This window comes from Panthera onca, chromosome A3 (genome assembly GCF_046562875.1).
Source record: "Panthera onca isolate mPanOnc1 chromosome A3, mPanOnc1 haplotype 2, whole genome shotgun sequence".
NCBI classification, from domain to species: Eukaryota; Metazoa; Chordata; class Mammalia; order Carnivora; family Felidae; genus Panthera; species Panthera onca.
The window spans coordinates 96,655,999-96,681,728 of record NC_138341.1 but is presented as its reverse complement, the minus strand read 5'-3'; the positions used below and the strand labels follow the sequence as shown (position 1 = coordinate 96,681,728).

Below are 25,730 nucleotides of genomic sequence, written 5' to 3'. Positions count from 1 at the left end.
AGTGAGGAAGCAGGACCTCCCTCCTCACCTTATCTTTTTCCTTTTCTATTTAATTTGTTTGAAAATTTTAAATTATGAAGCATGCAGAAAGTAGATACTAGTGTACTCACTAGCCAGTTAGTCATATTTATCTGAGGTCTGTCTTTCTCAAATCCCACCATCCTCTGCCTTCTCTTCAGTATGAATGTGGCTCCTGTCCTGTGTTTGGCATTCACCTTTCCTGCTCACATTTTTTCGGAGATATATATATATATATATATATATATAATATGTATATATATAATATATATAATTTGTTAATATTTATAATAAATAATTTAATTATTATTTAATTAAATAATGGATATGGGTGCCACACAGTATTCCACTGAGGAATTAAAGTAGAGTTTATGCATTTATCCCCCAATGAGGGGCAGATTGTGTCCACTTTTTCTGTTATAAACACTGCCATAATAAACACCCTTAAACATTCCTTTTGTATAAGAGTTTCTGAGTAGACTCTTCAGGGGGGAATTCCAGACTTGTAGAGTTTCTTCAAGCACCACCATGCCCTCCAAAGTGGTTAAACCAATTTACCTTCCTGCTATTTTATAGTCCCATAAGCCCACATGTCCCCACCCTGGTGTTCTCAGATCTTTTCATTCTTGCCAAGTCTGTAGGGCATGCAGTGGCACCCCTGCTGTTTAATTTTGCATTTCCCTCCCTATTTTTGGAGTTGATCACCTTTCCCCATGGTTACTGTCTAGTCGTACTCCTCCCGTTTCTGATCCCATTGATCTGGGTGGCTTTTTAGATAGGAGTGACCTGGGGCTTCCCTCTCTCATAACTGTTTGCATTGCTCTTTCAGATGGCAAGTTTGGTGCCTACATGCAAGTCCACATTCAGAATGATGGGCCTGTGACTGTAGAATTGGAGTCCCCAGCACCTGGCGCTGCTGCCTCTGACCCAAAGCAGGTAAGCCTGGACTCTCTTGGGTCTGTCTTCTGGCTTTGGTTTCACTGGAATCCCTGGAGCAGTTCTCAGTCTGAGGTGGAGTAAGGACTTCACTGTAGTAACCTGATACCTATTTTAATGCATCCCTTGCCAAGAATGCATCTGTTTACACTGCATGTCCTTGGTGCTGTGGTAGGCTCGACAGCACTTCTCCCTTGACTTTGTGTTCCAGAGAACTTGTCCTTTACAAGAGCCAAGCTCTTCCTCTGGGCTCCTTTCCCCGTGAGGTGCGTTGGTGCCTACACGCCACTGGGTGGCAGCAGAGTAGCGGCATAACTCCACTGAGCCCTGGACTGGCCTGTTCACCAGTTCGGAATGGTTTCCTGGAGTGGGTTTTGTCCCAGGTGTCGGTACATGTGTCACCTGAGGTTGTTTGTAAATCCTCATTTTTCTAAAGTACTGTATCACCAGGATTTGCTGCCAGCTCTCTCTAAGCTTCAAGGAAAATTTTTAATTAAAATAGAGAAAGGAAATCTGTGATAGTTCTTGCAACCTGAATGGTTCTTATAGATGCTTAACACTTCTTAAGGCTTTAATTCATGTGCCCACTTAGCCTTCAAGTAGGCAGAGGAATGAGAACTGAAGGGACATTTCTTTCTTCCCCTTGTCTCTCCCTCCCTTGCTAGAAAGCTATGAAATGGAATGATGCAGTAGGTGGGAGAAGTATTATATAAATTTAAAGCTGTATGTCACCTGTTTAAAGTTACAATGTTTTTTTCATTGGTATTTATTGAATAAAATACTTTTGAGATACTCTGTTCACAAGAATACAGTATGAGAAATGACAGAGTCCATAGTGTGAATCTTTTTTTTTTTTAAGTTTATTTATTTATTTTGAGAGACAGAGTGCATGTGCGCACGCAAGTGGGGAAGGGGCAGAGAGAGAGAGGGAGAGAGAGAGAGTCCCCAGCAGGCTCTGCACTGTCTGTGGGGAACCTGATGTGGTGCTCGATACCACGAACCCTGAGATCATGACCTGAGCCGAAACCAAGAGTTGGACGCTTAACCAACGGAGCTACCATAGCCTGAATCTTCACGGACAGTGTCTGAAACCCACATAGTCCCCAGTCCAGCCACTGGGACAGAGTACTAAGGCTCTGTAAGCCTTACAAAACAGTTTGTGTGAATTATTTTGTGCCTGTTTGCTAATAAATTCTTATCTTAAATATCAAAGACTGCGGAATGGCAGAAGTTGATCCGAGATTTGCCATTAGTATAACCTGATACTAGTCTATAGGAGAATAGCAGACTCCCATCCATTTTGGGTCCTTATTGTTATCAACCAAGAAGAACCTAATAGTTACGCAAAATCAAACTGGCTTGGGTCCGTTCACAGCTTGCAGCTGATGGTCCTCTCAAATGCAGAAAAGTAAAACTAAACTCCTGCCGCCCCACCATCAGAATGTTCCTTCTGTCTACCATTTATCTTGTCATCCAGGCCAAAATCTGGTGTCCTCCTAATTTCATCCCTACCTCTCCCAATATAATTTCCCATATGCCAGTATTGCTCTCAGTTTTTTTTTTTTAATGTGTTAAGTAATTTAATCTTTATCATTGGGTATGTTGAGGAAGTTGCAGCACAAAGCTTAAGCAGCAGCTTAAGGTCACATGGCTGCTAAGAGGCAGAACTAGGATTCAAACACAGTTTTAAAAATCAGAAAGCAGAAAATTATTGCCTAAAATCTGAGGTCACTGGACATTGTTTTTGAAGAGATATCTAGTAGTCTCTGAATGCTTGCCACCTCCCAGCCTTTTTTGGAGAAAAATGTCTGTGGTTCCTGTGCATTGGGGGGGCCATGGTTTATTTTTAATTTTTATATTCTTATTCAGTGTATTTAAACTAAAAAAAAATAAGCAGTTTACCCATGAGTGCTTTTTTAAAAATAGTTTAGCTGTTGTCTTTTTTTCTTAGGTCAAAGTTATAATTTTTAAGGGGAACATAACCGTTCTTTCTTGTTACTGATTCTTTGGATTGATAGAGAAGCAGGAATACGTCTGACGTGGTAGTGCTGGACTTCAAAGGTGATAATCAAGGTTCCTGGAATTACTGATAACATTAAAGAAAATCACAAATGAAAAATCTACGTGAAAATTTAAAATTTATTTTGGAATAATTTGAGATGTAAAGAAAAGTGTCACATTTCCCATGTTTACTTTACCCAGCTTGCACTAATTTTACTGTCTTACATAATCATGTCCACTGATTGAACATTGAGATTAAAATTGATATAATACCATTAATTACACTACATACCTTATTTAAATTTCACTAGGTTTTTTTTCCCTCTAATGTCCTTTTTCTATTTCAGGGTGATGCCACATTGCACTTAATTGTCATTTCTCTTCTCTAATCTGGGACAGTTCCTTAGCCTTTCCTTGTCTTTCATAACCTTGACAATTTTTAAGAGTACTGGTATGCTAGGGGTGCCTGGGTGGCTCAGTTGGTTAAGCGTCTGACTTTGGCTCAGGTCATGATCTCGCGGTCTGTGGGTTCGAGCCCCGCGTCGGGCTCTGTGCTGACAGCTCAGAGCCTGCAGCCTGCTTCAGATTCTGTGTCTTCCTCTGTCTCTGACCCTCCCCCGTTCATGCTCTGTCTCTCTCTGTCTCCAAAATAAATAAACGTTTCAAAAAAAATTAAAAAAAAAAGTACTGGTATGCTGTTTTGTAGAATATTCCTCAATTTGGGCTTTCTCTGTTTACATTGAGGTTATGTATTTGACAGGAATAGCAAATAGCACAAAAGTGATGTGCCCTTCTCAGTGCATCATAAGGAAGTACGAGACTGATTTGTCTTAGTATAGGTGATGTTACCCTTGATCATTGGGTTAAGATGAAGTCTACCAAGTTTCTTCACCCTACATGGAATATTAACCTTTTCCTCCTTGTCTGCTCTCTTGCTTGTTCATAGGAGATGGCTGTCTTTCTGCTTCACAGAGAAAGAAGCCACAGAGAAGAAGGGCAGAACTGCCCTTCTCAGTGCTGAGGCCAGTGCCTCTCCTAGGCCAGGACCAGCTCTGTAATTTGTGAGGCCTAGTGCAGAATGAAAGGGAGGGACCCCTTGTTAAAAAAAAAATAATAAAGAATTTCAGGATGGTGACAGCAGAGCATTAAGCCAAGGGTGGGCCCTTCTACATGTAAGGCCCCATGGGACTTCATAGGATGGGGCCAGACTAGTCTGGGCTGTGGCGCCTTCTCCAACCTCCTCCCTTCCCAGCAGCCTCCATTAAGCCCTTTGTCATCTTGTCCAGTCAGTGTGTCTCCCTCACTCATCCATCTGATTCCCTTGGCTTTTAAACCTTCCTGAGTATTTCCAGTTGAGAAATGCCTCTATTTCCTTTCTTCTTGCTGCCTGCTCAGTGTATACTGTAACCTGCAGAGGCTCCCGCCAAGGCCCCCGCCAAGGCCCCCACCAAGGCCCCCTGAGCTCCACATTGTCTGATTCGGGGCTGGCAGGCCCTGATGACATGACCACTCAGCAGCTCTTGCCACTGTGGCCCGCTTGCCCCTGGACATGGTCTTGAACCTTATTTTCTGGGGCACCATTCTCTCCTGGTTTTCCTCTTGCCTTTGGCTACTCTCTGGTTTGGTTTGATTGCTGTTTTGTAGTTCTGATTTATTATTCTGCTTTAACTCTATTTGAAGAAAATTTTCAGTCAAGCTTTTTTTTTTTTCATTCTAAATGTCAGACGCCCTCCCACCTTTTTCAAATATTTTATTTTTAAGTAATCTCTACATGTAATGTGCCGCTTGAACTCACAACCCTAAGACCAAGAGTCTCATGCTCCACTGATTAGCCAGCCAGGTGCCCCAGAAAGTCTTTTATTTTAGTTATTTCTGAGGCTGTCTTTTAGGAGCTTTCTTTTCAAATGCATGAATTGTGCTCTATCAATTTCATTTGTTTTACTAGTTAACTGGCCTGGGAGTCTCAGACCCTGCAACAGTGTGCAGATCTGTGTCTTTCACTCTCCAGTAGGTGGTAGCAAGTAGGCATGGAGGGCTGTTGTGATGGTGGATGCCAGCCTTTGCCTATGGTCTGTGTCTGCCTTTCCATTCTCAGTAAGATGGGGGTTCCTCTTTGGGCACATAGCTAGTTTGCTTTTGTCTTGGTAGGAAGACCGCAGCCAAATTCTTTTCACTGATAGATAAGTATGCCTTTCTATTCTGAGCTTTTAATTCTGTTTTATTTTCTCAGTATAACCCAGCTAGTAGTGAAAACTACATACATTGTAGAGAAATGGTTATTTTTCTATTTTTAAATACAGGTTCTTTAAACCATCTGAACAGATGTGCAGTGTGTGTGTGTGTGTGTGTGTGTGTGTGTGTGTGTGTGTATTTGTGCATCAAGTGTCATTTTAGTACATGAGAGTGTACTGGGTACTTGAGGGAGAGAAAGAAGTGCTGTGACCCAGTTCCTGCTCCTGGTGGTAGCTCTAGGGCAATATAAATCTGGAAGGTTAATAACAGAGAGAGGGATAAAGAGTAGTTATATGGCAGAGTAGGCTGTGTCACAAGACCATCATGTCATGCTTCTCCTGGAAGCCCTTCAGTGCCTTCCAGATGCATTTAGATTACAATCTAAGTTCCCTCCTGTCACTTACCATGGCCTGAATGCCCAGACTTCTGCTGCCATCTGCCTCTGAGTCCCTATGCTTTACCTATTGTCACTGCCTCTCTGTTCTGAGAACAGATTGAGCTCTTTGCTACCTTTGGCTCTTGTCTCAATGTCAGTGTCTCCTCCTTCCTCAGAAGTGATCCTCTGACTCCGTCAATCCCAAGTAAGCCCCTGCTGGCTACTCTCTCACGGTGCTCTGATGATTAATTTCATAGCACTTGGCCTCCTATTATTATCTGCTTGTTTCCTTGTTCCTTATCTGTCTACCCCACTCCTAAAACTCAGGCTCCCTTGTTCTTGTTCACTGCCATGTCCTGGAAGCTGAGCCCGGGGTGTGTCATGGGCTGGGTGAGCTGTGCTGTCTGCGAATGTCCTAGGTTCTCAGAAGGCCAATGCCACTGCTCTTGCAGTCAAGTTGGGCAGGCCTCCCAGAGGATTGGAGGTTTCCACTGACCTTTAAGGAACCTGAGGGGAGGAGGCATTCTTGGTTATTGTTTCCAAACTTGCACTTCAGTTAGAGGTAGATTATTTCCATGAGTGCCAGAGCTCTATGGGTGATGCAGCTACTTATTGCTAGCGAAGCCTGGGCTGGTGCAGGTGACTAGTGGTTTGCCTGCCTTAACTAGATCTCTACTTGCTTTTGGAACGGGCCCTGCAGCTTCTGCCTGCTTTCCTGTGGTTACATTGGCAGCACGCCCCATGCGTTTATAAGTTGCTGTGTGGGTCCCACGGTATGTTCTGACTGTGAGAAGAAGTTGGAAGAAGAGCCTTATGTGGCTCTGAAAGAGGTATTTCCAAAAGGAACAGGACATGGAAGCAGTAGCAGAACCACCAGACGGAAGTTCTTTTCCTTGTTGCATTCTTGCGGAAGAACATGATTCTGGTAGGAACATGCTGATGATTACCTAGAAAAGATCGCTAGAGCATGAGTTCTTCCATGGGTGGCTAGATATTGGGAGATTTCAGCCCCCTACTGAGCCATTCCTGGTGGTAGAAGGTTATTCCTGCTCTTGTTTTAATTAAATACCCTTCCCCTTAAGTGGGGGATGTTTGCCTGGGTCTCATGTAGATGGGGTTGCATGTATATGTGAGCAGATGGGAAGGTGTATTTTGTAATTAAGGAGCTCTTCCCTGAGGCCCAGAGCCCACCTAGTTCGTAGTGTTGCCATTAATTATTTATATTCTCATTTATTTAGTGTGCTTGAAACCCTCACTTAATTGAAATACTAGAAGGAGGTGGAAAAAATGAACTTTGAAATACACATCTTTGAATTAGCTCACGTGTGTATTGACACATTGCTGGGGTAAAGTTGGCCAGTGAAAAATGGTACCGGCGCTTTTAATTTTCTGCTTGTCTGAATATCACCATCATTTCATATATAACTTTCTCCAAAGACTTGTTTTATCAACAAGTATCCATCCCCATGCCTGAGAACCTTGGAATGCCTAGCTTCAGACATGCATGGCTTCTGTGGGATCAGAAAGAAATATGTAGGGTAGAGAGGTGGGTGGGGCAAAGAGCTCCATTTGGTTTTATTTATTTGTACTTCCGGAGACGAGGTACCCTTAGTAGTACATGCTATGGAAGTCAGAAGGTGAAATGGCAGACAGACTAGGACACAGGTGGCCGCCTGTCGCAGGTGCAGAGAGGCGGGCTCTTCATTCCTGCATGTTCCACTTTGAGGTTCAAATCTAATGAGAATTATTTTGACTATAAGACAGAATTATGTTGATGTCCGTAAGTCTGTTTTCATAGAAAAAGTTTTATTTAATGTAGGTTTCTCTTTTTTTATTCTTTTTTTAAGTCTTGAGTTCCTAGTTTCTATTGGTTTCCTCTCAATTTTTGCATGACCTGAACCAGGCTTACCTTGTTGACTTGCCACAGGAGTGTGCTTCCAAGTCTGATTGCCAAAGTGGTACCCAGATCCTGTCATTTATTCCAGTCGTTAGTTCATTTTGTCACATTGATTTATCAAACAGATGTTGACAAGAGTCCTGCTTTGTTTATACAGAAGTGTTGCTAAAACAGAAGCAGAAACTTAGCCAGAGCTTTTTCATTACAGAGTTTTTGTTGTTGCTGTTGTTCATCTTTGTCACGGTATCATGGTGGGCGTGCTGGTGACCCAGAGTCCTGGGACTTCACCTGTCTCACAGAAGGCTCCCAACAGGACAGGGCTGGCACTTTGCCAGATCTCTTGGGCTGCAAAGATCGCTCTTGATTTTCTTTCAGTGTGAACACTCACTTTGCTGAATTAGGAAAGCAGCATAACCCTCTGGGGAGAGAGTTGGGTGTGGAGGCTGGGTGGGTTCTTGACCTCCCTCAGCCCTGCCCTTTGCTCACCAGCAGTCACAATCTCTACTGAGTCCTGTCAGTATGTGTGTGTGGGTGCCCTGCCCTGGGCGTGCAGACAGAAAGGTTGGGAGCCTTGAAGATGTTTCCAAGAAGGCTGGCTTCTTCCTCGTTGGGGAGCTGCAAGGGGTTGCTTTTGTCTTTAATTTGTTTCCGTATAGATGATTGTCCTGAGTTGGTACACCGTAGAATTAAGAAGAGGCCTTTCCAGGGCACCTGGGTGGCTCAGTCGGTTAAGCATCTGACTCTTGGTTTCTGCTCAGGTCATGGTCTCATGGTTCGACAGATCGAGCCCTGTGTCGGGCTCTGCAGTGACAGCATGAAGGGTGCTTGGGATTTTCTTTCTCTCTCCCTCTCTCTCTGCCCCTACCCTGCTCGCTGTCTCTGTCTCTCGAGATAAATAAATAAACTTAAAAAAAAAAAAAAAAAGCCTTTCCAAGAGGTATATGACTGTGTCTCTGCTTGAGGGTTCATTGATTGATCGATTGATTGGCCTTCATCTTATCTTCTTATATTCATAACATGTGTTACTGAAATTACAAAAATTGAGTTTGTTCCCTCCTAGTGAAATATGGCTGGTAGGGGTGCCTGTGTGGCTCAGTTAGTTAAGTGTTTGACTCTTTCAAGAGGTGGGTTGTTTTTTTTTTTTCAGTTGATTTATTTATTTTGAGAGAGTGAATGGGGGAGGGGCAGACAGAGAGTTAGAATCCCAAGCATGTTCCATGTGGACAGCACAGAGCCTGATGTGGGGCTTGAACTCATGAACTGTGATGTTCAACCGACAGCCGGATATCCAGGTGCCCCAAGTGTTTGACTCTTGATCTCAGCTCAGGTTCAAGTCCCACGTTGGGCTCTGCACTGGGCATGAAGCCTACTTTAAAAAAGTATATATGGCTGGTAAACTAAAAACTATGAGCCTTTCCTTTTTTGTTTTTGACACATAAAACATTTGTAATCTTTAACTAGGTTAAACAACTCACTCGGCAGTAATGTTTTAGTGCATTTGAAGTTTAAGGGCTTTATTTATTTGTTCCTGTGTATGTATTTTGGGAAGATTCTTAGTTATCTTAATCTTCTAATGTTATTTGTGGATGTGTTAAAAACACAAACTCCTTACCTTACTGACTTGACCTGCCAAAGATTAACTTTTCTTTTTCCCAAGGGGGGGAGGTAAAGTTTATCCTTCCATGGATTTATACTTTGAGCAACAGCAATACTTGAATTATACAGACTCCAGATTTTAATTGGGAATTTTTAGCTTTTTAGCTAATTTATTAGGAGGTTCATAGTCCTGGATAATTGTAGAAAAATGTTTGGCAAATCAGTGGTGTTTTATAGAAGGGCTTGTTCAAACATTCGCATTACTAGTGGAGAGAAAAGAATGATGTGGAAGAGATAGAAATAAAAAATGGGCTTTCATCAGATTCTCAGAAGGCCCTAAAGAAATGAAGATACTGGCGGGCTGGGGGCTGTTGTGTGCAGGGATTCCACACTCTCTCTTTCCACCAAAGTCACTCGGGCTGGTAGTCGTGTTCTTCTGAGGGCTTCAAGCTGCACAGGGTGCATATTAAAATGCAGAGGCTTGGTACATCCTCCCCCCTCTCCCCCCCCCCCCCCCCCACTTTTCTGAACCAGAGTTCCTGGCATGTCTAGATGTGGAAGGCAGAAGAGTAGCATATTGATGTTTTTAACTAGTTCTTTGTGTGTTCTCCAAGTACACTGATGTTTGAGAACTACTGGACCAGAGGAAATTGAACATTGCCATTTTTATCTGCTCCAGGCATTGGTCTCTCTGGACCACCCTGCCTCCCCCCGCCACCCCCCTCAGCTGCAGTGTCTAAAAATACTTTACAACCTGTGTTCCTGCAGCTGCCAGGAAGCAAGATGGCTGGGCTTGATTATTGAAGTCACATATGAGGCAGCTCTTATTCATCAGTGTCCCCTCAGTTCCTCACTCCCCTACCCCCCGTACACACAGCGATGATGAAAATATTCCCAGAGCCTTCTTGACACAATTGCAAATGTGTCAGGGAAAAGCCGATAGAGAACAACAGCTCAGTACATTAGTGATGGATGATGGGCTTCTCTGCCGAGTGCCACTGAGGCATGTGCTGGTGGAATAACTTCTTTCTTAAGGCACACCCAATGTGTGGATTGCCCAGTGGCTCGATGAGCTTGCCTCTTAAGCGTTTTGGTTTGAAAAGCAGTATATAGTTCTCTAGGTTTTTTGGGTATGAGGCATGGCTTACTCATTGGTTGATTTATTCATGGGACTTGAATAAAAACCCAGGGTGATCATCACCCAGGCCTTGGCTGGGAGAATTACAATTTAATGGAATGGGTGAATGTTGAGGCTTTGTGGGCAGTTGGCTAATCATTTACTTTTAAACACAGGGGACATTGTTAGGGGTTCATATTTTATGATGTATTACTTGTTAAGTTCATGGTAAAAGCTTTTCACATTAAATCATAGGATTAGTTTCCTGCAGATTGCTTACTATTTTTTGATTTTTTTTTTTTTTTTTCCCTGCTTGTGTTCCTGGTCATCCACTTGAAATGAACTCCTTCCCTGTCTCCACCTGGTGCTGTCCCCCCCACCGTCTTTTAAGGTCCATTTCAGATAGTGCTTCATTCATGATGCTTACTTCAGGGCCGATCTGAGCAGGCTCTTCCTGCCTTTGAATCCTCGCTGCATGGTGTGGCACTGGTTGCATAGTGGTTAATGCTTTAAATAATGACCCATCCTTATTTATTTGTTAGTTTGTTTGCTTGTTTATTTATCCACCATGTGTCCATCCATCCACGTACCCATTCAACTGTCCACTCACCTACCCCACCCACTCCTCCATCTGTGTAACAGATACTGATAGGGTGCCTGCTCTGCGCTGGCCTTGCATATTAAGTACAGTACTGAGCTGATGTTGTGCCCTCACGGAGCTTTGCATTCTAGTGAGAAATATACAAAAACAAGCATAATTTAAAGTTGTGATTATATAAAGAAAACAGGGTGAGGTATAGAGAATACTGTTGGGGTCAGGACTACCTTAGGTATGAGGGCTAGGGAAGGAGGTGGAGCTGAGAGGGAGCCAGGCACATGAAGCCCGGGAGAAGAATGTGCTTGATGGAGGAGGGGGCAGCAGGTACAAAGCTCTGGGGTGATCAGTGGAAGAAAGGCCAGTGTGGCCGGAGCTTGGAGGGTGTCAGGGAGAGGGTAGGACAGTGAGGGCAGAACTGTGACCCAGGCCTAATGGTGCAAGGCCTTGCGGCCAAGGCAGTAAGCCAGATGGTTGTTGGAATTTGAGAGTATCTGTGTGTGTTCGTGAAGGTGGCTGAGCTGGACTGTAGTGTAGCTGGAGAAGGGGCAGTGGGGAAAGCAGTTAGGAGCTTGTGCAACAGGTAGGTGAGAGGCCTTGAGAGAGTCTGGATGTACTTTGGATGCTTTTGACCATTCTGGTGTTCTGCCTTCCGCAGTAAGACTTCTTATAAATGATTCATGTTTGAATTTCTTTTATACGAGGGTTTGAGCAGTAGGACATACTGTAAAGTCTAACCTCCCACAGTTCACTACTAGAAAGACCCCATTTCTGCCTCCAGTGGAGGACAGTGAGGGGATTCCGTGGCACAAGTTTCTTTGAGTTTCTAGGATGAGATCAGACATTTAGACATCAAGGGGTATGATACTCACCCCTGGTTCTGCGTGATCCTGGGGCACAGTCTGGACATAAAACCAGAACCTCTGTTTGATGATGTCAAACAACAGAAAAAGCATGTTTCAGGGATTTAGGTCCCCTTCTTCAAGTCAGCATGAAGCCACATGTTTCACTATCAGCCAGCTTTTCCCCAAATGCAAAGAACTTTAATTATAAAAAGAAATCATAAAAAGCCCCAAAAACATTTATGTTGAATTTGATTTACATATGCTCATGTCGTCAGGACAATTTCTAAATCTAAGTGTTCAGAACTTGTCGAGGAAAAAAAGGATTTATTTTTGGAAAAGTATGTTTCCTGGTATTCATTGATCTTGGAAATTATGGAGGTAATTGTCAGAAGGGCGGCAGCGGCTCCAGAGGTAGATTGGCAGTCCAGGGCTGGAGGGGGCTGCTGTGTCGGGTGGACGCCAGCATACTGCTTGCTGGTAGCAGGTCACGGGTTTCATAATCGCCGCTTTCTGCCTGCTTTGTTCCACCATCTTACTTATTTCTGTCAATACAAAACAAAAAAGAATAGCACTTCTATTAAGATTCTTCACATTAAATGTATTCCTTTGACTACTCTCCATAAAATGTGAAGTCAATTTCTTTTTCTATTTTTAAGCATGAAAGTGGAGCCCAGAAGCCTCAATTTCTGTGCAGTGAAAAGATATAAGTTTGTGGCCTTGTTTCCATTCTGCCCTCCTCTGCTCGGGCAGGAGCAGGATGCCCACAGAATACCCCCAAGCAGTGGCTCTGTTCAGGAATTGCAGCACTGTTTGACTGCAGGGAGGGCAGAGGCTGTTATTAACTGTTGGTGGTGTCATTGTTGGGTCATGAAACCCTCAGGGGATAAGTACAAGTCCTATAAAATTTCATTTCAAAATCCAGACTAGATCTGGCCTTATGCTCTGTGGATTCTTTTTTTTTTTTTTTTTTTTTTTTTTTTCCTGTTTCATGTTGTGCTTGTGCCCCCTTCATTTTCTCTTGGGAAGAATCTCCTATTATTGTTTTTTAAATTTTGTGCAAGCAGTGTATTAACTGGAAAGTACCAATATAGAAATGTTATTTTGTTACTAGTGAGTTTTTATAGTATTCCTGTGTAGGAAGTTATTTTTATAGAAGTTCTTTTCCTGTCTTTAAATTTTCTCCTGTGCTCATAATATGCCATTTTCATATAAAAATTTCTTATATATAATATGTAACATCAGTATCCTTTTAAAAATTAGAAGTTTAAGATACACTAACAATGATTTTGACTATAATCTCTCATTTCCAGAGGTGGCACTATTTATAAGTTTTATGCCTTTTCTTCCAGACTTCATAAAAATATGTTTATCCACATTTACCACATACTCATAGAAAATATGTGGTATCTCTGGGAGTGTGTATATCATAAGGTTTTTTAAAAATTATGGTAGGTGGGTGATGGGTACTAAGGACGGCACTTGTGATGAGCACTGGGTGTTGTATTTGAGTGATGAATCACTGAATTCTACTCCTGAAACCAATACTGCATTGTATGTTTTTAAAAAATGTTTATTTATTGTGAGAGAGAGAGTGCATGTGCAAGCAGGGGAGGCGCAGAGAGAGAGGGAGAGAGAGAAAAGCCCAAGCAGGCTCTGTACTGTCAGTGCAGAGCCTGACATGGGGCTTGATCTCATGAATCACGACCTGAACCAATATCAAGAGTTGAACACTTAACTGACTAAGCCACCCAGGTGCCCCTGCTAACTAACTAAAATTTAAATTAAAAAAAATTTGTGGTAAAATATAAACATACTATTTTAACATGGAGGTTAAAGAACATCCTACTAAAGAATGAAAGGATTAGCCAAGAAATTAAGAAGAAATAAAGTATATGGAAGCAAAATGAACTGTTGGGACCTCATCAAGATGAAAAACTTCTGCACAGAGAAAGAAACAATCAATAAAACTATAAGGCAGCCTATGGAATGGGAGAAGATATTTTGCAAATGACATATGAGATAAAGGGTTAGTATCCAAAATCTAGAAAGAATTTACCAAACTCAACACCCAAAAAACAAATAATCCAGTGAAGAAGTGGGCAGAAGACGTGAATAGACACTCTTCCAAAGAAGACATCCAGATGGCTAACAGACACATGAAAAGATGCTCAACATCATTCATCATCAGGGAAATACAAATCAAATCCACAATGAGATATCACCTCATTACACCAGTCAGAATGACTAACATTAACAGCTCCGGCGACAACAGATGTTTGTGAGGATGCGGAAAAAGGGGAACACTTTTGTACTGCTGGTGGGAATGCAAACTGGTGCAGCTACTCTGGAAAACAGTATGGAGGTTCCTCAAAAAATTAAAAAAAGAACTACCTTATAACTCAGCAATTGCATTACTAGATATTTACCCAAAGCATAAAAAAATGCTGATTCAAAGGGGCACATGCACCCCAGTGTTTATAGCAGTGCTATCAACAATTCCCAGATTAATGGAAAGAGCCCAAATGTCCATTGACTCATGAACAGATGATAAAGAAGATGTGGTGTGTGTGTGTATGTGTGTGTGTGTGTGTATGTGTATATATATATATATATATATATATATATATATATATATATATATATAAATAATGGAATATCACTTGATGGTCAAACAGAATGAAATCTTGCCATTTGCAATGATGCAGATGAAACTAGAGTGTATTATGCTAAGAGAAATAAGTCAGAGAAAGACAGATACCATGTGATTTCACTCTTAGGTGGAATTTAAGAACAAAACAGATATGGGAAAGGGGAAAACAAGGAAGAGAGAGAAACAAACTATAAGATACTCTTAACAATAGAGAACAAACTGAGTTTTGATGGAGGGAGGTGGGTGGGAGATGGGCCATACAGGTGATGGGTATTACAGAGGGCACTTATGATGAGTACTGGGTGTTGTATGTAAGTGATGGATCACTGAATTCTCCTGAAACCAATATTACACTGTATGTGAACTAGCTAGAATTTACACCAAAATTTAAAAAAAAAAGAAAGAAGAAGGAATACATTTCTCTGGTATAGAATATTGATGAATCATTAATTATACACCTGAAACTAACATAACACTGTGTGTTAATTATATATGAACCAAAAAAAGACATGGATCTTTTGAAATATAATATTCACTAAAAAATATATCATTGTAATATTAAATAAGTTTAACATATGAGAATTATTTTTCATGCCAAAGAAAATTCTGGTTGTGTAACATTAAATACAAATGTAAGACATATAAGTCATTATACAGTAGACCAATGTGTGATAGTATGTACAAAGAACAAAATATTTTCCAAAAATTAAAAAAAAAAAGCCATTTTAACCATATTACCATTTTTGAGTGTACAATTCAGTGTCATGAAGCACATTCATGTTGATGGTGCAGCCATCAGCAACATCCATCTGTAGAATTTTTTCATCTTCCTAAACTGATACTCTACCCATTAAAGTCTAATTTCCTATTCCTTTCCATGCCCCTCAGCCCCTGGTAACCAGTATTCTACTTTCTGTCTCTGTGAATGTGAATACTCTAGGTACCTTACGTGAATAGAATCCTTGTAATATTTGTCATTTTATGACTGGCTTATGTCACTTAGCATAATATCTTCAGAGTTTATCTGTGTTGTAGCATATGTCAGAACTTCCTTCCTTTTAGGGGCTGAATAATAGTCCAGTGTAGGTATATGCCACATTTTGTTTAGCTGTTCATCAGTTGATAGATTATGGGTTGTTTCCACTTTCTGGCTGTCAAGAGTAATGCTGCTGTGAATACAGGTGTACAGATATCTGTTCGAGTTCCTGCTTTTAGTTCTTTTGGGTGTATACATAGGAGTGGAATTGCTGGATCATAATCATAATATCTTTAATTTTTCGAGGAATTGTCCTATCATTTTCTGCAGTGGCAGCACCATTTTATATCCCACTCACAATGGGCAAGGTTCCAATTTCGTCAAATCCTTGCCGGCACTTATTTATTTTTTTCAAAATTTTATGTAAATTCTAGTTAGTTAACATACAGTGCAGTATTGGTTTCAAGAGTAGAATTTAGTTATTTCCTGTTTTCTTGATAGTAGCCATCTCCGTAGGTGTGAGGTGGACCTCGTGATTTGCATTTCCCTTTTGCTTTGTGGTATTGAGCATCTGTTCTTGTGCTGATTGGCCAGTTGTGCATCTTCTTTGAGGAAATATCTATTTGTGCTTTGTTTATTTTTGAATTATTTTGTTGTTGACTTGTAGAAGTTCTTTATTCTGGAAATTATCCCTTCATGAGGTACATGATTTGCAAATATTTCTCCCATTCTGTAGATTACCTTTTCACTTTGTTGATAGCATCCTTTGATACATAAAAGTTTTACATTTTGATGAATTCCACTTTATCTGTTGTTTCTTTTGTTCCCTGTCCGGTTAGTGTCATATCCAATATATAAGAAGGTTATAAAAGCTTTCTCCTATGTTTTCTTTAAGAGTTTTATAATTTTAGCCTTTTTTTTCCTTTTAAAGTTTATTTACTTATTTTGGAAGAGAGAAAGAGTGTGTGTGCAGGCACGTGCGCAAGTTGGGGAAGGGCAGATAGGGAGAGAGAGAGAATCCCAAGCAGGCTCCACACTGTCAGCATAGATCCTGATCCAGGGCATGAACTCAGAAATGGTGAGATCATGAGCTGAGCTGAAATCGAGAGTCAAATGCTTAACCTACTGAGCCCCCACCAGGCGCCCTGAAATTTTAGCTCTTAATGTTTATTTTGACTAATTTTTGTGTATGATGTGAAGTAAATATCATAAGGCTTTACTTTTGAGACAAGTTAGAAGAACAGATATTTTTTCTAAACCATTTGGGAGTGAGTTGCTGACCTGATGTCCTATCACCCCTGAAAACATTGGTGTTTGGATCCCTGCAAACAAAGACATCTCTTACAAAACTCCAAAGCACCCATTAAAAACAGAAAATTACCATTGCCATTTCAGTACCATCTAGTCCTCACCTTTGAGCGGTTATCCCAATAACTGGTCTTTTATAATGGTTTAGAACCATGTGTTGCATGTAATTGTCATATGTCTTTAGTTTCCTTCATTCTAGAGCAGTTGCTCAGTCTTTCCTGACCTTGACTCTTTGGAATAGTATAGGCCAGTTGTTTTGAAAAATGTCCCTCAATTTGGGTTTCTTTAGGACTAGATCCTGTGTGTGTGTGTGTGTGTGTGTGTGTGTGTGTGTGTGTGTGTATGTATGTGTGTTTGTGTATACATGTGTATGTGTGTGTGCATGCATGTTTGTGCATGTCCTTAACCTAAATGATACTGTTCTGAGACATGCTTCTTCTCCCAAATCAACAATGTCATTTATTTTGTTACATCTACAACTAGTTCATTCATTTTAACTGCAGGAAAGGATTCTGTTATATGAGTATGCTGTATTTTGTTTAGCTGTTCTCTTTTTGATGGACTTACAAGGTTATTGGCAATTTTTGCTGTTAGTAATGATGCAAAAATCATCCTTGTTTACATTTCTTTTTGTGGATGTGGATTTTCTAGGCAAAGATTTTTATAATTTTTAAAATTTGAAATATTTCAAACATGCAAAAAGTATAGAGAATAATACATTAATACCCGACTTTAACAGATGTTAATATTGGCTCTGAATCTTTAAGTTGGTAAAGTTGTCATCCTATTCAGTGAGTGGGAGTTTTACTGGGATTTGCTCAAAGTTAGCATCTCACTGAGTGAGAATTACTATTAATGACAGATTGGATTGCCTCAAAAGTATGTAGTTTTATTCAAGAGAGAGATATTTTGGGAGAACCCGCCAGATTTAAGAAGCAGAAAATGTAGGCCTTCCACCCAGATGTGAACTGTGAATAAAATACCAGGTAGGCTCAGCCAAATTTTCTTTTAGGCGTCTTTCATGTCTTTCTTAATAGAACTTAATGAAATGAAACAGGAGGAGGAATCACGAAAGGTTAAGAATAATAGACCTGAAAAACTTGTTCATTTCTCCTCTTGGATCCCTTCCTTGGCTCTGGTGTTGAGTGAGGTGAGAAGTGCATCCAGGAATTCATTCCAAGCCTATTTTAGTACCCAGGATAGATCTGGATAAATCATGCATGACATTAGGCCAATCAAGGGAAGAAGAAGGAAAGGAATCAGGTCAGAGCCCAGCTTACTTTACGAAGCTACGGGAAATGGAATTGTCTAAAGAAAATAAATACATAAATTCAGGACTCTTGGACCTTTTGCAGCCCTCAGCCAGAGCCTAAGGCACGTGGCCAGTTGTATTTTCCTGTAAGTCCTGGAAAAATGTGACCCACTTAAACACCAGCTTCTAGGGGCTTTGGAGATGTGGTCTTAGTACCTAGAAGCGAAGTCTCTGTGTTACTGTCAGAGGGTGTTTCCTGGATTTTGTTTTTAATGCTAAATAACATCCTTGGGAAAATTCTTTCTGGCTTGTCGATTAACAGTGGAATACAAAGGAACCACAGAATTCTTAACATTTACACTGCGTTGGGATCCCATTCCTGGCTGAAATAGTGTTTGGTGGTAATGTGTCTTTCACTTTTTATTTTATGATTCCTGGAGAAAAGGCCTGTGGCCTCCAGCCTGAAAGATAGCAGTAACCACAACCAGGAGCTGGTTTGGGGCTTTCGTAGATTTCTTGTCCACGGTATTTGAAGTACTATATATGTTTTTTTTTTTTTTTAATTTTTAAAAATGTTTATTTATTTTTGAGACAGAGAGAGAGAGAGAGAGAGAGAGAGAGAGAACGAATGCACAAGCGGGGGAGGGGTAGAGAGAGAGGGAAACAGAATCTGAAGCAAGCTCCAGGCTCCGAGCTGTCAGCACAGAGCCCTATGTGGGGTTCAAACCCATGAACCATGAGATCAGGACCTGAGCTGAAGTCAGTCGCTTAACTGACTGAGCTATCCAGGTGGCCCTGAGATATTATATATGTTAAGACTATAAAAATGAAATATCAGTATTTCAGTATTCAGTGGAGTGGACATAACTTGTCTCAGTCATTGGTTTAGGATTGTGGTGTAGATGGGAATTCTGAGGGTTTTTTTCTGCATCCTTTCTAGGAAATCAGAGTAGTTAGCATTTGAAGTGATGCTGTCTGGGGCCTCAGATTGCTGCTGCTGGTCTTGGAAATGTCAGTCTAATGAGCACCAAGTCACATTTGTCCCCAGGCCCTGAGAGACCAAGGCAGAAGTGAACCCTCATTGGAAAATGATGAGAGCAGGACAGCCATGCCAGATCTTTGCTGTGAACTGTGCTTTTGTGGCTACAGGGCTTATGTGCTGGCAGCTGGCATTGGTCTGGCAGTTTTTCTTGTAAGAGGCTAACGAGCCCACTGTAGAAGGAAAATGTCTTTATGGACTTGAACCCTGTGCTTGTGCTGTAGGTGAACACTGGTCAGCCTGTGGTGTGGAGGGCAGGACTGCTTCCAGGTACACTGTCTACTGTTCACCCCACCTGCCTCTATTAAATGCTGGGAGAATACACACAGCACAGAGTATAGATTTTCCCTCCTTTTAAAATTTTCTCTCCTGAAGTCTCTTGAGGAGTTTGAAGGAACGAAAAGAAGAGTAGCCCAAAGCAGGACTGGGAGTTGGGTGCTTGGGAATTCTGGCTTGACTGCTGCTAGGTGACCTTGGCCATATCACAGAACCCCTCATATTTGGTGTCTTTGTATTTCAGGTTAGAGGGTTGGGCCAAGTGATCCTTGGGGCCCTTTCTGTTTCCAGAAATCTGTGATTCTGTAATGTTGGTAGTTGGCCATTTATAAGACCTCCTTCCTCATCTGCCCTCATTGACTTTCTCTGTTGATGTATTTTTCCTTAGGCCTTTATTCGCCACAAGAAACCTACAACCCCAAATGGTTTTGCAGTCTCCACTGGAGACCATTAGAAACTGTGCAGGCATTGGTCTCTGTGTACTTGATGGAAATCAGATACCAGCAGAGGAGGGCGCCCCTACTCTGATCACATGTTAATGAGCCTCATAGGCTGATTGCGTTTTGGGTTCTTCAGCCTTGACCTGAGAGAACCACTTACATTTGGCTTTAACTTCAGCTCAGCAGAACAAAGTAAAAACATGACAGTGGAGAAAAAGAATTCCAGCTTTCTCTGCTCCTCTAATCAACCAACCTGAAAGTCTCAAAGGCCAAGTATTGCACAAATAACAAATGCAGATAACATTTGCATTCTGAGTATGTATTTCAAAATGTACATCTTCCAAAATGTATTGGCGTTTCTATTTGGTTTGAGTAGGAGGCTGATGTCTATACTTAATCCGTACCTATATATGTAGAAATTGGGCCAGTTACCTCTTTTCTTTTTCCTTTTCACAAATATTTGTTGCCTACTCTTCATGTGCCAGATTCTGGCTTAGTCATAGGTACAAGAAAGAGAAATAAGGCATGGTTTCTTTCCTCAAGGAGCCTGTCCTTTTTTTTTTTTTTTTTTTTTAAAGTTTATCTTGAGAGAGAGCGAGCGAGCACAAGAGGGGGAGGAACAGAGAGAAAGGGAGAGAATATCAAGCAGGCTCACACTGTCAGCGCAGAGCTCAACACGGGGCTCGAACTCATGAATTGTGAGATCATGTCCTGAGCTGAAATCAAGAGTTGGATGCTTAACCAACTGAGCCACCCAGACACCCCAAGGACCTGTCCTTTAATGAGACGGAAATCCATAGGGACAGTTCTGAGAGGACATTGTTTGTTGTGGGAATGAGTGGAATACACAGAATCTTGGGTTGGAGAATGTTCATTAGAACAGGTGTCCATGAGCAGATATCAAGCCTCCGAGTTGAGTCTTGAAGGGCGAAGAAGAGTTAGGTTGGTCTGAAAGATTGGGCAGGAGCTGGCACCTTCCTGGAAGAGCATGATCAAAGAGAGGGAGGCTTGAATCTACCCAGTGGGATAATGAGCTATTGAGTCTTGTGGCGAGAGGCTGCATGTGGGAAGGAGGGTGATGATGGAGAGGCAGGCAGATGGGATGAAAAGATGACAGTGCTATTCAGGGTCTTGGTAAGGAGTTTGGGGCTTGGTCCTTTGACAGTGCGCTGTCACCATGGATAGTTGAGCAGGATGGGAAGGTTACATTTGCTCTTTAGCTGTGACCCTTTTGGATTGGACTGGGCAAGACAGTAGAGGTGGGGACCTGAGAGGTGAGCACCACACTGGGTTAGGCTAGACAGGATCAGAATGTGATTCAGATGGGCAGCGGGGACAGTGGACCAGAAAGGAGGGGACTGATTATTGTGGAGGATGGGTGGCTTGGGTTTGTGGTGGAAGCAACTAGGGGATGCTGGCATCATCAACCTAGAGGGGACCCACATCAGGAGCAGTATCTTTTTTTCTTTGTTTTAAGTAGGCTCCATGCAGGGCTTGAACTCACAACCCTGAGATTCAGACCTGAGCTGAGATCAAGAGTCCATCGCTTAACCAACTGAGCCACCCAGGTACTCCAGAAGTAGTATTTTTAAAAGGTCTTCTCAAGGGGTGCCTGGGTGGCTCAGTTGGTTGAGCGTCTGACTCTTGATTTCGGCTCAGGTCATGACCCCAGGGTCATGGGATTGAGCCCTGCATCGGGCTCTGAGCATGGAACCTGCTTAAAATTCTCTCTCTCCCTCTGCCCCCTCCCCAAATTGTGTATTCATTTTTTCTCTCTCTCTCAAATAAAAAAAATAAAAGGTCTCCTCTGTTCCTTAAATTACTGTGGCCCCCTATCCTTGCCATCCTTCTTCATAGTGAAGCCTGCCCTCCCTCCCTTGTACTCCCACCCCCCTACTCTGATCACCTTACTTCATTCAGACTGCAGTCTGTCCCTGCCCCTTGTTCCTGCTCTGTATCCAGGGCCCCTGCCCTCTCTACTTCTTACTTCTTTTGCAAGGCTTAACACCTTCTAAAGTATTATAACTGTGTCTGTAGGTTATTTATTTTGAAAAACTTACTGTCTGTTTCCCCTGCTAGAATGTAAGTTCCTCAGGGGCAGGGATCTTAGATCAATTAAAGGAAGGCAATAGGCAGTTGAGAATTGAATATGTGATATTTAGTGTGTAAGAGTATAATAATGTTACAAAGTAGGTATTACAAATTAATAGCAGATGGAAGGGTTTCTCAGTAAGAAGTAATTGGGAAACCAGTTGGCAATTATGGAAAATTAATCATTTTAGATCTGTACTTTATACTATACCTTAAAATGAATTCCAGTGGAATTAAAGAGATTAATTAAAAAAAATCTCACAGAGCATCCTGGCCTTCCTAGATATCAGAATGTATTACAACACTACAGTAATGAAAACAGATGATGCTGGCAGAGCAGAAGAGAAACTATTAGCAGACTAGATGAGAGACCTGAAAGAATGATTTAGGGGAAGTTTAGTATATAATAAAGACAGCATTTCAGATCATTGGGCAGGAGGTGGATTTTCAACAAAGGTATTACAACTGGCTAGTTAGTTTTAAAAATTGAATGCAATAGAGGTATATGGACTTACGTGAGAAAACATAATGGCTGTATTATTGTATGAAATAAGCATTTCTCCAAAGAATACTTGTGATTCCAGTTATATAAAAGCAAACACTGTTGGTACACAGTCCATTTATTTGCATCCCACTTTCATGGATCCTTTGTTATCTGTCTTAAACTTCTCAGGATTGGGCCCCTTGAGAGTGGCCTCACTGCATCTTTTGGCCCTCTCTGCAATGCTGAGCAGATGCACTCCTGGCCAGTGTGAGAACTCATGGATCCTGGTATAAGGGTGAGCCTGGGCAGCCTGTCCCACCCAGAGACAGGTCAATGTTATTTTGGGGAAAGTGGTCCAAACATTAGGACTTTGCAGAGCTCCTCGGGATTCTAACATGCAGCTAATGCTAAGAACCACTGTTCTAGTTGGATCTTGTAAAAATTCCTTCTTTTGGGGTATAACACAAGATGTAGGCCAGGAATGCTGCTCTAAAGGATTAGGGCATAGGGCTCGGATTCTTCTCGTTATATAAGGATGGAGGTGTATCTGCTATATTTTTAACCAGTCCACTTATTTATTTATTTATTATTTTTTTTAGCCTTTTTTTTTTTAAATATATGAAATTTATTGTCAAATTGGTTTCCATACAACACCCAGTGCTCATCCCAAAAGATGCCCTCTTCAATACCCATCACCCACCCTCCCCACCCTCCCACCCCCCATCAGCCCTCAGTTTGTTCTCATTTTTTAAGAGTCTCTTGTGCTTTGGCTCTCTCCCACTCTAACCTCTCTCTCTCTCTTTTTTTCCTTCCCCTCCCCCCCCCCCCCCCATGGGTTCCTGTTAAGTTTCTCAGGATCCACATAAGAGTGAAAACATATGGTATCTGTCTTTCTCTGTATGCCAGCCCACTTATTAAAGAGTGCAGAATGTCTTCCAGGGTTGTCTGTCCAGAGGATGGGAGGTGGGCCTTTAGCCACTGGTTCCTGTCCCCATTGGCTATCCAAGGTCAGCAGGATTTCATGGCTTCTGAGAAGGCCCTGAGGCAAAAAGACCCTCAGTGCTTGCTTGAGGAGTCTGACTGTCAGCTGAGCTGAAGCTGGCATGGAACTGTCTGCAGCAGCTGGGGCTGAGTTCAGAGGTGGGTCAAGGGGATGGTACTCAAAAGGGTCTGCATTTAAGTTTTTGTGTATTCTTATGCACCCTGTCCTTAGAATTTAAGTGCACTTCTAGGCAGTATGTGGGATTGTCAATAAATATTACCTGGAACATAATAGTTGTAAGAGTAAAATATTCTTTAAAGAAGTGAGAGAAAAGTCCCATTTCTGTTTTATATGTTTAGTCTGGAAGAGTAGCTCCTGGGAAGATTAGAAGCCAGTCAGGCCCTTAGCAATGCTTTTCCTTTCTGGTTCTGGTTTGGCTTCTTTTGGGAACTGGCAAGCTGAACCTGGATGGGCCCATCAAGATTTTTGGACCAAGTCGGGTAGCCTGGAGGACTTAGCAGGTGGTGAGGGGTGAGGGGCAGGAGCAAGCACCCTTTCAGGGACTTATGAAGTGACCCTTCTGGTTCCTGTTTGTGAAGTGTGTCCCTGGGCAGAGTGTCAGGGATGGCCCTGCCAGGTTCAGTGTTTCCAGCCCACCTGGCACTTGGGTCTTACTTCTGAAAGGACACTCCCACCTTTAGTGTGGCATGCCTCAGATATGAGGGACAAGATGGCGCTGGGGATCAGGGAGGGAGATGCTCAGGAGCAGCTGGCTGATTTGCCTTAGAAGCCTAAGTATTTTTTTTTTTAACTTTTATTTATTTGAGTAATCTCTACACCCAACGTGGGACTTGATCTCATGACCCCCGACGTCAAGAGTCACGTGCTCTTCCAACTGAGCCAGCCAGGTGCCTCAGAAATCTAATTTTTGCCAGTGGGGCTGAGACTTTCTGAAGCAAAAAGGGTTCATTTGGCTGTGGATGTAGCTTTTAATGAGTGTGTTGTGGCTGAACATTGTGTTACCTAATATTAAGAACAGTGGCCAGATTCCATAAATTATCATTGTTTGAACTTAAATATTAATCTAAAGTATATATACAAATATATGAAAGTAGTAGTTGAGTATGAGTTTTTCTGTATGAAATAAAAATATTCTTAAAGTGGCTTATAAAACTGAATAATTTTACTCATCAGAGGTTTATAATTAATGTGAGAGGCACATCAGTTGAACAAATAACTTGCTTGTTTGAAAGACATGAATTCATAAACTTATTTTTAAAAAATTTTTAAATGTTTATTTATTTTGAGAGAGAGTACAAGTGGGGGAGGGGCAGAGACAGAGAGGGAGACAGAGGATCTGAAGCAGGCTCCAGGCTCAGAGCTGTCATCATTGAGCCTGATGTGGGGCTCAAACTCACAAACTGTGAGATCGTGACCTGAGCTGAAGTCAGACGCTTAACTGACTGAGCCACCCAGGTTCTCCAAATTTGTAAACTTCTAATCTGCCCTCTCACTTTGTGTAGTAGCTCTGGTGTTCTTTCTATATTTTTATTTTGTGTTTATTTATTTAAATTTTATTTTTTATTTTTTAAAATTTATATCCAAATTAGTTAGCATATAGTGAAACACAGATTTCAGGAGTAGATTCCTTAATGCCCCTTACCCATTTAGCCCATCCCCCCTCCCACAACGCTCCAGCAACCCTCAGTTTATTCTCCATATTTATGAGTCTCTTCTGTTTTGTCCCCCTCCCTGTTTTTACATTATTTTTGTTTCCCTTCCCTTATGTTCATCTGTTTTGTCTTAAAGTCCTCATATGAGTGAAGTCATATGATTTTTGTCTTTCTCTGATTGACTAATTTCACTTAGCATAATACCCTCCAGTTCCATCCACGTAGTTGCAAATGGCAAGATTTCATTCTTTTTGATTGCCAAGTAATACTCCATTGTGTGTGTGTGTGTGTGTGTGTGTGTGTGTGTGTGTGTGTGTGTGTGTATGTGTGTGTGTGTGTGTGTGTGTATAGCACATCTTCTTTATCCATTCATCCGTTGATGGACATTTGGGCTCTTTACATACTTTGGCTATTGTTGATAGTGCTGCTATAAACATGGGGGTGCATGTGTCCCTTCGAAACAGCACACCTGTACCGCGTGGATAAATGCCTAGTAGTGTGATTGCTGGGTTGTAGGGTAGTTCTATTTTTAGTTTTTTGAGGAACCTCCATACTGTTTTCCAGAGTGGCTGCACCAGCTTGCATCCCCACCAACAATGTAAAAGAGATCCTCTTTCTCCGCATCCTTGCCAACATCTGTTGTTGCCTGAGTTGTTAATGTTAGCCATTCTGACAAGTGTAAGGTGGTATCTCATTGTGGTTTTGATTTGTAGTTCCCTGATGATGAATGATGTTGAGCATTTTTTCATGTGTCGGTTGGCCATCTGGATGACTTCTTTGGAGAAGTGTCTATTCATGTCTTTTGCCCATTTCTTCACTGGATTATTTGCTTTTTGGGTATTGAGTTTGGTAAGTTCTTTATAGATTTTGGATATTAACCCTTTATCTGATATGTCATTTGCAAATATCTTCTCCCATTCTGTCGGTTGCCTTGTAGTTCTGTTGA

At 41.7% G+C, this 25,730-nt stretch overlaps 1 protein-coding gene across 3 annotated transcripts in view; it reads left to right on the top strand.

Annotated features, from left to right (window-relative positions):
- DTD1 (D-aminoacyl-tRNA deacylase 1) overlaps positions 1 to 25,730 on the top strand; it is a 209,639-nt gene that overhangs the window by 30,512 nt on the left and 153,397 nt on the right. For all 3 annotated transcript variants that reach the window (XR_009603703.3, XM_060611267.3, XM_060611282.3), the window contains exon 4: positions 848 to 954. Coding sequence is in view for 2 of the 3 variants with exons in the window: in XM_060611267.3 (XP_060467250.1) it covers positions 848 to 954 (107 nt within the window). In the remaining variant the exon portion in view is untranslated. The remainder of the gene's footprint in view (positions 1 to 847; positions 955 to 25,730) is intronic.